A 14,165-nucleotide genomic window follows, 5' to 3' on the forward strand; every position below is an offset into this window, starting at 1 on the left:
CGCTCTGCCACCCAGGCTGGAGTGCTGTGGCCGGATCTCAGCTCACTGCAAGCTCCGCCTCCCGGGTTCACGCCATTCTCCTGCCTCAGCCTCCTGAGTAGCTGGGACTACAGGCGCCCGCCACTGCGCCCGGCTAGTTTTTTGTATTTTTTAGTAGAGACGGGGTTTCACCGTGTTAGCCAGGATGGTATCGATCTCCTGACCTCGTGATCCGCCCGTCTCAGCCTCCCAAAGTGCTGGGATTACAGGCTTGAGCCACCGCGCCCGGCCTTATCTTTATTTTATAAGGCATAGATAAGTCTCTTGGCACAGACTTGCCCATGTTCCACACGTCTCATGTTTGAGTTCTGTGTGAGTCTGTCTTCTGCACAGGGAGGTGTGATTGCAAGGCTGCTCTGCTCAGTGGTCATGGTGTGGGTGTGGCGCTTTATCAGTGACCGCAGAGAACACTCCACCTGTGCCACACAGGCTGCTGCTTGTTAAGAGTTTGGTTAATATAATCTTTATGATCTCATTTCTAAGGAGGGTTTTTTTTCTTTTTCTACCAGAGGCTCTACTTCTCTTGTTTGTTGGTCAAAAAAAAGCTCCTTATCTTGACCCCCTTTCACTACCACCCTGAACACCTATTGCAAGTGTTCTGCCTAGTTCTTTTCCTTCTACACTGTGCCACTCACCTCAGATAGTCCCCATGGTACCCAGTGAATGTTCACATATCCAGAGCTAGCACATCATCTGCAGAGTTGAGCAGCAAGAAGAACCCCAAGGATTCAGAGTGGACACAGAATGCAGGTGCAGGAGGAAGCCCAGCACCCAAGGCAGAGCCTCAGTGAATAGCAAAGACCCTAAAACTGACTTGCATCCCCCAATAGATAACTCTGGACCGATGATAAAGTTTATTCAGAGTGCTCCTCCAAAATCCCTGCTCTTCATGGTGACCTATGACGACGGAAGCACAAGGTGAGTGGGTGTAGATGTGTCACAGCGGTGGGCAAGAGAAGCCAGCTGGGACAGAGACTGCCAGGGCCTCTTAGTGACATCCTCTGGGGAGAAGTAGAAAGTCCAGGAGCAAAGTACTTCTCTAAGGAAAAAGAATGAAAGATCATGACAAAATAGATGGCATTTCTTTAAAAAAATTACATCTCTAACCACAGAAGTACTAGAATCTAAATCAAAGGAGTATTTCAAGGAATCAAGACAAAGCCGCTGTTAACCATAATTAGGACAGAAAAAATAACCTCTGGACAGAAAGCCTAAACCCAGGGTGGCATTAATACTTACAGCAATGTGAAAGGAAATTGAGATAATTTCCCTATAGAAATAGGAAAAGAGGCTGGGCGCAGTGGCTTACATGTGTAATCCCAGCACTTTGGGAGGCCGAGGTGGGCAGATCACGAGGTCAAGTGTTCGAGACCATCCTGGCCAACATGGTGAAACCTCATCTCTACTAAAAATAAAAAAAATTAGCCGGGCTTGGTGGCACGCACCTGTAGTCCCAGGTACTCAGGAGGCTGAGGCAGGAGAATCACTTGAACCCAGGAGGCACAGGTTGCAGTGAGCCGAGATCGCACCACTGCACTCCAGCCTGGTGACAGAGTGAGACTCTGTCAAAAACAAAAACAAAAACAAAAAAACACACACAGAAGAAGAGAATAAAGAAATACGAACATACACATTCAATACTGTACTAGAAGTGGATGTAGGTCAGTGCTTCTCAGAGTGTATCTTACTAAGTAAACCAAACCTTTGTCTTTGCTGCAGAATGTCTAAGAACCTTCAAAGTGCTTATTTGCATTGTGAATTTCCCAGATAGGGCTACTGACCACAGCGTTTCCCAAATGTATCTGACCTCAGATTCCTTTTTTCATGGAGCATCTTACCAAACCGAAGTTCCTTAGCACATACTTTGAAAAACTCTGATTTCACTCACTTAGAACAATCTAAACTTAACTGTTTACTTTCCTGTCTACCCTCCTGTCACTTCCTCTAAATCTTACTGTTTGCAGTGGCAGTATTGTTTACATTTCTTTTTCCTTTTTGATGCGGACTTTTCTGATTATGAAAACGGGGTAGTTTTGACATTTGCTTTCATCTTTCAGCAACTTCTCTCCACCTTATTTTGTGGTCAGTAAACAAGGGGCAGAGCAATAGCCGAAAATTGTGTTGGCTGAGAGTGGGCCTGTGATTGAACCCCAAAGCACAAGGGCTTTCCGGAATTGAGAAGTAGAATTCTGTGTCCCAAATTGGGGTCTAAAATGGCTCTGGATGTCCAATGGTTAACTAGAAATGTGACATCCTCAAGAAGCACGTGTGCCTCTTAGCTGCCACTGTGTGTCATGCACTGCAGCAGGAGATAAATGTGTTTAGAAACCTCCGTCCAAGGACGCACAGTGTAATACACCCAGAGCAGGGCTCCACTCCCCTCCACATCTCCCTGAGATGCTCACATGCTTTTACCTTTGTCCCGCAGACTGAATAATGATGCAAAGAATGCCATAGAAGAACTTGGAAGTAAAGAAATCAGGAACATGAAATTCAGGTCTAGCTGGGTATTTCTTGCAGCAAAAGGCTTTGAACTCCCTTCCGAAATTCAGAGAGAAAAGGTGAGTGGTTTTTAAATGTCCCTTCCCACCAGTGGTGAGTATAGTAAGTGCTGTGACTTGAAAACATTCTGGTGGTAATGTTATAACTCCCTGTCTCCAAACATAAGAGTTTTGTCAACTGTTTCCATGAGATCAGCATTAGATCCGGACAGAAGTTTCAAACTTCTCCAATCTCTTTCAAAGTAGAAAATTCTGAATGGGCTGTTGGTATTGATTTTTCACCATGCTGCAGCCAACGTGGTCTGTCCTGGGCCTCTTCTTCCTTGGGCAGGAGGTTTACCTCCCCAAGCCCCTGCTACGGGGAAAGTGAGAGAGCTCACCTCTTAAGATGGCTGAGAGCATGAACAGACAGGGTGAACGCCAAACATGCAGAAGAGGCTGGACACCAAATCAATGCTGCACACATGTGCACGATTGACTCTAAGTCCCTCCCTTTATGACCTTTATTTATCAAAGAGAAGTAAAGAGCAAAAAATGACGTTCTTACTTACCAACCACTAAGTCTCCTGTGAAAATTCCAACTGAGGGTTTGTAAAATGTGTGGGAGTAACAAGCTGAGCATCCGATGACAATCATGACGTCCTGGAGAAGTCAGAGAGTTCTCCTCTCCAGGAAATGATGCTGCGGTAACTGGTGCAGAAGAGGAGGAAATTGTGCTGCATGGCCAAGGAGCAAGCACTCCCCATTATACCTTCTGAGGATAAGGGCCTCCTTTCCACTTAGCTAGAAATTCCAAGAAAGCAGAGATTTCTATGTCTCCAGGGTGTGCAGTAGGCTGCTTCTGATTTCAGGCTCTGACATTTGGTCCTAGTCTGCCTCCTTGTGCTGTCTGGTGTGGATACAGTTGTGGGAAGAAAGACAAGCAACAGAAGCAGTTCAGCATCTTCTTGTTGCCATGACCACCTGAGGTGGAGGAGAAGGGGCCTGTATAAGGTGTGACTTCAGTGCAGGCCACACAACCAGATAACTTGTGACTAGTTCCCAGGAAACCCTAGACCTTCTGTGACCCCCTCTAGTCTCATGTTCTGGAGGCTGGAAACCATGGTTATTTTAGCATGCATCTAAACAAGCATGTTTTGCCCCTGTGACTTCATATTCCTCTAGAGCCAGGAAGTCAGCCCTGCAGAACATGTAGGGAATGTTTCCCAGGGCCCTGGCCTCAACCCCTCCTTGCTTATGATTGTGCCTGGGCACTTGCTTATACAGTGAGCTGTCATGGGTCTGCCCTAACAAGAGAGGCACTCTCTGAGCTCTGATTGGTGGGGCTTCTTGGGCCCCACCACTGCCTGGACCCACATTGAGGGCAAGCTGAACCAGCCACACAACAGGGAAGCAGGGGCTTGGGGTCCTGTGTTAGTTTTGCGAGGGGACGTCATGTGATCTTAAGTCACGTCACCTCTCTGGGCTCCAGCTTTCCTGCCTCCTCCAGGGCCAGCAGCTGTGCTGCGGTGTGCACCCCATTCTCCCCGGGATTTCCTCAGGTCGACCCTGGGGAGCGAATACTCGGCCCTCTTCTCTCCGACCCCTTGTGTGATTGTGCCACAGGCTGGCATCTTCAGAACGTCCAGGCTTTATCCACCTGGCTGTGTGGTCTTGGAAGGTTATCTACCCCTTTGTGCTCAGAATCATCACCTGTGAGAGGTGAATAAAGATAGTTCCTGTCACAGAAGGACTCCTGAAGATGAAAGAAGATAAACACATGAAGCTCAGAGTGGAGTCCTGTAACCCAGAACAGCTGGGCCTTCCTGGAGCTCCCCGGCTGGGGTGGTTAGATAATGGAGGCCCTGGTTCCACATACATACCCACACTTCCCCTTAACAGCGTCCTCCGACTTCTCTGCTCCTTCCCCACTTTTACCCTGTTCCTCCTCCTCCTCTTTCCCTCCTTCCCAGCTCCACAGTCCCCTTCAGCATCTCCAGGGGCCTTGTCCTACCTTATCTAACCACCCCAGCTTATTTAACCAGCAAGGGTGACAGTGAGCAGGTACTCCTGGCAGCCGGGGCGTTGTGCCACACAGGGATCGGCCCATGCACGCGAGCATCCGTGGTTATTATTACTACCAATGCTGCAGTTCTCCAGCTTATTTATGAGAGTGTCCAGACTGTATCAGAAAGGCGGGGGTGTGAGGCTGAAATTCTTTTTAACTCAAATGTTAACATCTCATCAAACAGGTTCTTTATTAATGTTTAGCTAAGTAATAGAAAACAAAAACCTCATTGGAATTGCACAGAGATAGTGGTGGTCCTTCCTTATGATTTCCTTCATATGAAAGAGTTTCTGGAATGGGAGAAATCAAGAGAAAGACTGGATGTCACAGGACTGAATTTAGAAAAGGAATGTGTTTGGAAATGGCGGCTCCAAGTGAATTTCAGGAAAATGCCTGTTTTGCCCACTTGTGTCAGCTAAAAGTTATCCAAGTTACTACAGGAGTATAAAGATGAGACCTGAACATAGCAAGCAGTCAGTGCTGGAGAGTTACTAGAGTTGCTCTGGTTCAGGGGCGCTAAAGGATGTTTGCTTAAATGTTGGCGAGGCCTGGACTGGTAGCCAGGGCTTCAAGACAGGTCTTACCACGAGCTTGAGACAAGTGCCATTGAAGGATCCATTTGTGTCTGTGTTACTTTGGCTATTCAGACTTGCAGGTGATATATTTCCCTAAGGATGGTGTACCCATGTTGGGAGGGCCTCCTGAGTCCTCAGGGGTCTCCCCAGCCCCCTGTTCACTCCCACTCCACCTGCTATTCCAGGAGTCGGCTTTCTAGGCACAGTGCCTGGGCCACTCTCATGCAGAGCCTTTAATGACCCCACTACCTGCTGAATTGAATTTTAAAGTACAAGGAACTTCAAAGATTATTCCATCCAACCTCTTGGTTTTATAGGAGGAAGGAAACTGAGAAATAAATAAGGACAGGAGTCTTGGAAGTGAGGATAACCTGGTTCAGATCTGGACTTGGCCACCCTGACTACATGACCTGAGGTTGGCACTTCATAGGCCTGAGCCTCTTCTGCACGCTGAACTGTGGGTAGCGGAGCCTGCCTTGCTCCATGACAAGCACGACACAGCAGGAGGAGCCGTCATTCTCATCATCTCCAGCATGGTCTGAGTCTTGTCCCTGGTGATCCTAACTGGAGCACAGACCCTTGTCTTGAGCCCCACTCAGCCCCTCCCATGCTTTGTGTGCTCAGCACCCCAGCAAAGCCTCATGAGTGGCTGCTCTTCCCACACCCTGCAGCGCATATGCTTGTTCTGTTCAGGTCTCGTCTTTATACTCCTGCAGTAACTTTCCACGTGTGGACCTCTGCACCTGCCTCCCTCCGTGCAGGGGGTGCCTTCTCAAAGCCGCCTTAAAGATCCACCTCAAGGCTGTTTCTTCTGAGAAGCCTCTCTGGCCCTGCCACCACTGCCGGTAATGCCCTTGGCATTTTGTACCTTCCCTGAGAGGGCATGCAGTACTTTTCATTGTTGTTATTTGCCTTTTCATGCTTGGATTGCTAGCTTTTAAAGGCAGGAGCCACCTTTTAAAAGATTTCCAGAGTCTCAACAATGAATACATTAATCTGAAGGGTGTTTTTAAGAAGGGATATATAAGACAAGTGGGATTTATCCCAGACATACAAAGTTGGCTTAACATCCAAAAATCAGTCAATGTAATGTGTACAACATTAATAGAATGAAAAGCAAAACGACGTGACTATCTTAACAGACACAGAAAAAAAATTTTGACAAATTCAACACCCCTTTACGATAAAGAACATTCAACAAACTAAACGTAAAAGAGAATTTACTCCTAGCTAATAGCATACTTGATGGTGAAAACCAGAATGTTTTTTCTCTAAGATCAGCAATGAGGCAAGGATATTCATCATTGATACATTTTTCAACATTGTAGTGGAGATTCTAAGAAGGAAGGGAGGGGAAAGAGAGGGAGACAGAAGGAAGGGAAGGGAGGAAGGAAGGAAGGAAGGGGTGAGAAGGAAGGAAGGGAAGGGAAGGGAGAAAAAGAAAGAAAAAAAAGAGGAAAGGAAGGAGAAGGAAAGAGAAAGAAAGAAAGGAAGGAAAGAAGGAAGGAAGGAAGGAAGGAAGGAAGGAAGGAAGGAAGGAAGGAAGGAAGGAAGGAAGGAAGGAAGGAAAGGGAGAGAAGAAAGATCTGTTGTCACATTAGAAAGGAAGAAGTAGACCGGGTGCAGTGGCTCACGCCTGTAATCTATCTAGCACTTTGGGAGGCCAAGGCAGGCAGATCATGAGGTCAGGAGTTCAAGACCAGCCTGGCCAACATGGTGAAATCCCATCTCTACTAAAAATACAAAAAATTAGCCAGGCATGGTGGCAGGTGCCTGTAATCCCAGCTACTCAGGAAGCTGAGGCAGGAGAATCGCTTGAAACCAGAAGGCAGAGGTTGCAGAGCCAAGATAGTGCCACTGCATTCCAGGCTGGGCAACATGAGTGAAACTCCATCTCAAAAATAAATAAATAAATAAATAAATAAAACTATTTCTGTTTACAGATGACATGATTTTTATATATATTAGGCTGATGCAAAAGTAATTGCACCAACTTAATAGAAATCCTAAGAAGTCCACTAAAATACTATTTGAACTTATATCAAGTTTAGCGAAGTTGCAGGACACAAAAATCAATGTAAAAACTCAATTATACTTCTCTTTACTTGCAATGAACAACCTGAAAATGAAATTCAGAAAGCAATTATAACAGTATCAAAAAAATAAAATACCTAGGAATAAACTTAACATAGGAGATGCAAGACTAGTACACTGAAAACAGTAAAACACGTTGAAAGAAATTGAGGACCTAAAAAAAAGATATTCCATGTTCATGGGTCAGAAATTTTAATATTGTTAAGATCTCAATACTGTATTAATTGATCTACAGATTTAACACAATTCCTACTAGAATCCAAGTTGATATCTTTTGTAGAAATTGAAAAGTTTATCCTAAAATTCATATGGAAATTCAAGAGACCCAAATAACAAAAACATCTTTTTAATGTTCTTGAAAAAGAACAAAGTTGCAGGGCTCACATGTCCCAATTTCAAAACATAACACAAAGCTGCTGTGATTGAGATACTGTCACTCTGGCATAAAGATAGGCATACAGAGAAATTAAATAGAATTTAGACTCCAGCAGATGTGCATGTTCTCACATTTTTGATCAATTCACTTTAGACAAGAGTGCCAAGATTATTTAATGGGGAATGAATCATCTCTGCAACAAATGGTATTGGGAAAGCTGGATATTCACATGGAAAAGAATAGATTTGGACTCTACCTCACACTATATACAAAAATTAAGTAACAGTAAACCGAATATGTAAATTGAAGTGCTAACACTATTAAACTCTTAGAGGAAAACAGAGGCATAAATTTTTGTGACTTTGGTTTAAGCAATGGTTTCTTAGTTATGACATCACTAACAACAAAAGAAGGAGAATAAAATACTTCAAAGAGAATAAAATACCTAGGAATCCAACTTACAAGGGATGTGAAAGACCTCTTCAAGGAGAACTACAAACCACTGCTCAATGAAATAAAAGAGGACACAAACAAATGGAAGAACATTCCATGCTCATGGATAGGAAGAATCAATATCGTGAAAATGGCCATACTGCCCAAGGTCATTTATAGATTCAATGACATCCCCATTAAGCTACCAATGACTTTCTTCACAGAATTGGAAAAAACTACTTTAAAGTTAATATGGAACCAAAAAGGAGCCTGCATTGCCAAGACAATCCTTAGCCAAAAGAACAAAGCTGGAGGCATCACACTACCTGACTTCAAACTATACTACAAGGCTACAGTAACCAAAACAGCATGGTACTGGTACCAAAACAGACATATAGACCAATGGAACAGAACAGAGCCCTCAGAAATAATACCACATATCTACAACCATCTGATCTTTGACAAACCTGACAAAAACAAGAAATGGGGAAAGGATTCCCTATTTAATAAATGGTGCTGGGAAAACTGGCTAGTCATATGTAGAAAGCTAAAACTGGATCCCTTCCTTACACCTTATACAAAAATTAATTCAAGATGGATTAAAGACTTAAATGTTGGACCTAAAGCCATAAAAACCCTAGAAGAAAACCTAGGCATTACCATTCAGGACATAGGCATGGGCAAGGACTTCATGTTTAAAACACCAAAAGCAATGGCAACAAAAGCCAAAATTGACAAATGGGATTTAATTAAACTAAAGAACTTCTGCACAGCAAAAGAAACTACCATCAGAGTGAGCAGGCAACCTACAGAATGGGAGAAAATTTTTGCAATCTATTCATCTGACAAAGGGCTAATATCCAGAATCTACAAAGAACTCAAACAAATTTACAAGAAAAAAATGACCCCATCAAAAAGTGAGCGAAGGATATGAACAGACCCTTCTCAAAAGAAGACATTTATGCAGGCAACAGACACATGAAAAAATGCTCGTTGTCACTGGTCACCAGAGAAATGCAAATCAAAACCACAATGATATACCATCTCACACCAATTAGAATGGCAATCATTAAAAAGTTAGGAAAAACAGGTGCTGGAGAGGATGTGGAGAAATAGGAACACTTTTACACTGTTGGTGGGACTGTAAACTAGTTCAACTATTGTGGAAGACAGTGTGGCGATTCCTCAAGGATCTAGAACTAGAAATACCATTTGACCCAGCCATCCCATTACTGGGGATATACCCAAAGGATTATAAATCATGCTGCTATAAAGACACATGCACACGTATGTTTATTGTGGCACTATTCACAATAGCAAAGACTTGGAACCAACCCAAATGTCTATCAATGATAGACTGGATTAAGAAAATGTGGCACATATACACCATGGAATACTATGCAGCCATAAAAAAGGATGAGTGCATGTCCTTTGTAGGGACATGGATGAAGCTAGAAACCATCATTCTCAGCAAACTATCACAAGAACAGAAAACCAAACACTGCATGTTCTCACTCATAGGTGGGAATTAAACAATGAGAACACTTGGACACAGGAAGGGGAACATCACACACCAGGGCCTGTCGTGGGGTAGGGGGAGGGGGGAGGGATAGCATTAGGAGATATACCTAATGTAAATGATGAGTTAATGGGTGAAGCACACCAACATGGCACATGTATACATATGTAACAAACTTGCATGCTGTGCACATGTACCCTAGAACTTAAAGTATAATAATAAAAAAAAAAAGAAAAGTAAGTTGCCCTTCAGCAAATTAAAACTTTTGTCCTTCCAGCAAAATAATCTATCAACTGAATAAACAGACAACCTTTAGAATGGGAGAAAATTTTTGCAAATTATGCATCTAACAAAGGTCTAATATCCAGCATCTGTAAGGAACTTAAACAAATTTACCAAAAAAAATCCCATTAATAAGACAAAGGGCATGAACAGACGTTTCTCAAAAGAAGACATTCATGTGGCCATCAAGCGTATGAAAAAAAGCTCAGCATCACTGATCATTAGAGAAATGCACATCAAAACCACAATGGGATGCCATCTCACACCAGTCAGAATGGCTGTTATTAAAAAGTCAAAAAATAACATATGCTAGCAAGGTTGTAGAGAAAAAGGAATGCTTTTACACTGTTGGTGGAAGTGTAAATTAGTTCAACCATTGTGGAAGACGTGGCAATTCCTCAGAGACCTAAAGACAGAAATACTATTCGACCAGCAATCCCCTTACTGGGAATATTCCTAACAAATTATATTTGTTATAAGTAAAATTTAATATTCAAAAAACAAAGGAATGTAAACTGTTATATCATAAAGACACATGAACACGTATGTTCATTACAAAACTATCCACAATAGCAAAGACATGGAGTCAACCCAAATGCCCATTGAAGATAGACTGGATAAAGAAAATGTGATACATGTACGTCATGAAATAATATGCAACCATAAAAAAGAATGAGATAATGTTCTTTGCAGGGACATGTATGGAGCTGGAGGCCATTATCTTTAACAAACTAATGCAGGAACAGAAAATCAAGTGTCACATGATCCCACTGATAAGTAGGAGCTAAATGATGAAAACACACTATCACATAGAGCGGAACAACACACAACAGAGGGGCCTATCAGAGGCTGGAAGGTGGGAGGAGGGAGAGAATCAGGAAAAATAACTAATGGATACTAGGCTTAATACCTGGATGATGAAATAATCTGTACAACAAACCCCCATGATGCATGTTTACCTATGAACAAACCTGCACATCCTGCACATGTACCCCTGAACTTAAAGGTTAAAAAAAAAAACACTTTTGTGCTTCAAAGGACACCTTCTAGAAAGTGAAAGATAAACCACAGAATGGGAGATAATATTTGCAAATAAGGGACCTGAATCTAGAATACATAAAGAACTCTTACAGCTCAATAATAAAAAGACAACCCAATTTAAAAATGGACAAAGATCTGAATAGATGTTACTTCAAAGAAGATATACAAATGATCAATAAGCACATGAAAAGAAACTCAACATCATTCGTTTTCAGAAAAACACAAATCAAAACCATAATGAGATACCCCCTAACACTTACTAGGTTGGCTATGATTTTTAAAAAGACATAATATGAAGTGCTGGTGAGAATATGGAGAAATTAGAACCCTCATGCACTAGTGGAGGAAATGTAAAATGGTACAGCTGCTTTGGGAAACATTCTGGCAGTTCCTCAAAAAGTTAAACATACAGTGACCCTATGACCCAACAATTACACTTGTTTGTATATACCCAAGAGAATGAAAACATAGGTCCACACAGAAACTTGTGCACACATAACATTATTTATAATAGCCAAAAAATGGAATCAACCCAAATGTCTGATTAATGGCTAAGAAATGTATATATAAAATATGGTATAGCCATACAATGGAATATATTGAAATACATAAAGAAATAAAGTTCTGATACATGCTACAATATGGATGAACCTTGAAAACAGGCTAAGTGAAACAAACAAATACACACAAAAGGTCACATATTGTGTGATTCCATTTATATGAAATTTCCAGAATGAGAGGATCCACAGAGTCAGAAAGGAGATTCGTGGCTGCCTAGGGTGGGGGGAAAGGAGATTCGTGGCTGCTAATGGGTACATGGCTTCTTGTTTGGGTGATGAAAATGTTTTAAAATTGACCATGGTGATGGTTGCACAGCTCTGTGACCATACTAAAACCATTGAATTACAGACTTTACATTGGTGGATTTTATACTATGTGAATTATATCCCAGTAAAGCTGTTATATAAAAAGGGATAATATTACTAGAATTCCAAGGTTATTAATAAGATGCACCTTACTTTATTTAAGCATCAAGTTAAGGTGCTCTATTATCTGTGAAAGAGTTGAAGATATAGAGGACTAAACCCACTTCAGGATGAATACACATTTGCTGAGCAAGGAACTCTGCAAGAACTCTGGGAAAAAAAATACATACACACACACACACACAGACACACACACACACACACACACACACACACACACACATATATAAACATGTAGTTTTACCCCCAGAGTTGAAAACTAAACATTAGAGCTACACTGTCCAATATGATACCTACTAGCTAAATTTACATTTTATACTTAAATTCATTAAAATTAAATAGAATTCAAATTTTGGTTTATCAGTTGCACTATTCACGTTTAAAGTACAGATGCTCTTCAGCTTACATCCCAATAAAAGCATCGTATTTGAAAATATTGTAAATTGAAAATGCATTTAGCATACCTAACCTATCAAAGATGATAGCTTAGCTTAGCTTACCTTAAACATGCTCAAAACACTTAACAGTAGACTGCAGTTGGCAAAATCACCTAACACAAAGCCTATTTTACAATAAAGTGTTGAGAGTCTCATGGAATTATTGAACACTGTACTGGAAGTGAAACACAGAATGGTTGTGTGGGTCCTCGGAGTATAGTTTCTACTGAATGCATTACCTCCTTTGCACCATTGTAAAGTCAAACCACCATGAGTTGGGGACCATCTGTACTCCATAACCTACTGTGGCTATGGGCTACTCCACCAAATAGGTAGATTATAGAACATTTTCATCATTGCAGAAAGTTCTACAGCCGTATTAACAACTGCTTCAAATATTGTTAAAAAACAGGATATAAATATACAGTTAGAAGAAATAAGACATAGTGTTCAATAGATCGTTAGAGCACCTGTAGTTTAAAATCATCTATCATACATTTCAAAATAGAGGAGAATAATTTGAATGTACCTCTCATAAAGAAAAAGTAATTTAAGGTGATGGATATCCCAGTTACCCTGATACACATGATATGGATATATCACATTATCACATATACCCCAAAAATATGTACATCTATTATATATTAATTTAAATTTAAAAATATATTATTAAGAAATGTATTGGAAATCAAACACCCAGCTTTGGTTGGAGCAAATTCACATCTAGGAAGTGGCTGTGTCTGCTCACAGCTGACACTGATTAAATACTTGTTTATTAGATTAATGAATAAATAAAACTCTTCTTTTCTCTACACAGATCAACCACTCTGATACTAAGAACAACAGATATTCTGGCTGGCCTGCAGAGATCCAGATAGAAGGCTGCATACCCAAAGAACCAAGCTGACACTGCAGGGTCCTTAATAAATGTGTTCTGTATAAACAAATGCAGCTGGAATCGCTCAACAATCTTATTTTTCTAAATCCAACAGTCCATAGTTGATGAGTATTTTGGGTTTGTTGTAAACCAATGAACATTTGCTAGTTGTATCAAATCTTGGTACACAGTATTTTTATACCAGTATTTTATATAGTGAAGATGTCAGTTAGCAGGAAACTAAAACGAATGGAAATTCTTAAAGGTAATGATGTGATTCAAGCTGGAAAGAGGGTTGGGTGAAACAACTTGTCCAGGTGGAGCTATGTTATGATCAGATCTAAGTGTGACCCCTGTGTGGTCCAGACAGCTCTGCAGAGAGAAAACCTTTATTCCATTATCACTGAGCACCTCCTAGTTTCCGACAGTCGTCTCCTTCTGCCGGGAGAATTAGCAGCAGTTCTGAGGGCTTAGGTAACCTCCTTGTTCAACTCAAGTTGAGCTCTTGCAGTCTTCCTGTGGGCCTGTGAATGTATTCATTCATTCCACAACTCTGGGTACCTCCCAGCTCTGGTACCAGCGGCACAGTACACAGTCCCTGCCTTCATGCCAGGCTGTTCAGCTCTCAGGAGGGCAACCGAACACCTCACTCTCTGGAAGATGCAGCAGTACATCCAAGAGTCCAGGATGTTCCACACTTGCTGAAACGGTGGGTCAGATGATGTGTGTGATTCGGGGCTAAGAAAATAGAGTCACTGGGGCCAGCAGTCGGTGCCAGGTGTCCATTCTCACCTCTTTCCCGGGCCTGGCCCCAGAAGAGCTAGGAGACTTTGGTGCCAGGTTAATACTGCTTCTCTGAGCCTCTATATCTCATCTGTAAAATAAAAGAGTTGGGATAGATGAATGGTTTCCAAGCATTTTTGTTGGCAGGACTCCTTTTTAAAACATGGTGCTACACG

The 14,165-nt window shown here is 41.8% G+C and overlaps 1 protein-coding gene across 5 annotated transcripts in view; it reads left to right on the forward strand.

The window, feature by feature from the left end:
• LOC105472605 (FAM3 metabolism regulating signaling molecule B) overlaps window positions 1-14,110 on the forward strand; it is a 65,711-nt gene extending 51,601 nt beyond the window's left edge. For all 5 annotated transcript variants that reach the window (XM_071095742.1, XM_011725994.2, XM_011725998.2 and 2 more), the window contains 3 exons: window positions 870-957; window positions 2,468-2,600; window positions 13,147-14,110. In XM_071095742.1, the coding sequence (XP_070951843.1) occupies window positions 870-957; window positions 2,468-2,600; window positions 13,147-13,236 (311 nt within the window). In that variant the 3' untranslated portion in view covers window positions 13,237-14,110. The remainder of the gene's footprint in view (window positions 1-869; window positions 958-2,467; window positions 2,601-13,146) is intronic.
• Window positions 14,111-14,165: the final 55 nt, after the last annotated feature.

The sequence above is a fragment of the Macaca nemestrina genome, chromosome 4 (genome assembly GCF_043159975.1).
Source record: "Macaca nemestrina isolate mMacNem1 chromosome 4, mMacNem.hap1, whole genome shotgun sequence".
Classification (NCBI taxonomy): domain Eukaryota; kingdom Metazoa; phylum Chordata; class Mammalia; order Primates; family Cercopithecidae; genus Macaca; species Macaca nemestrina.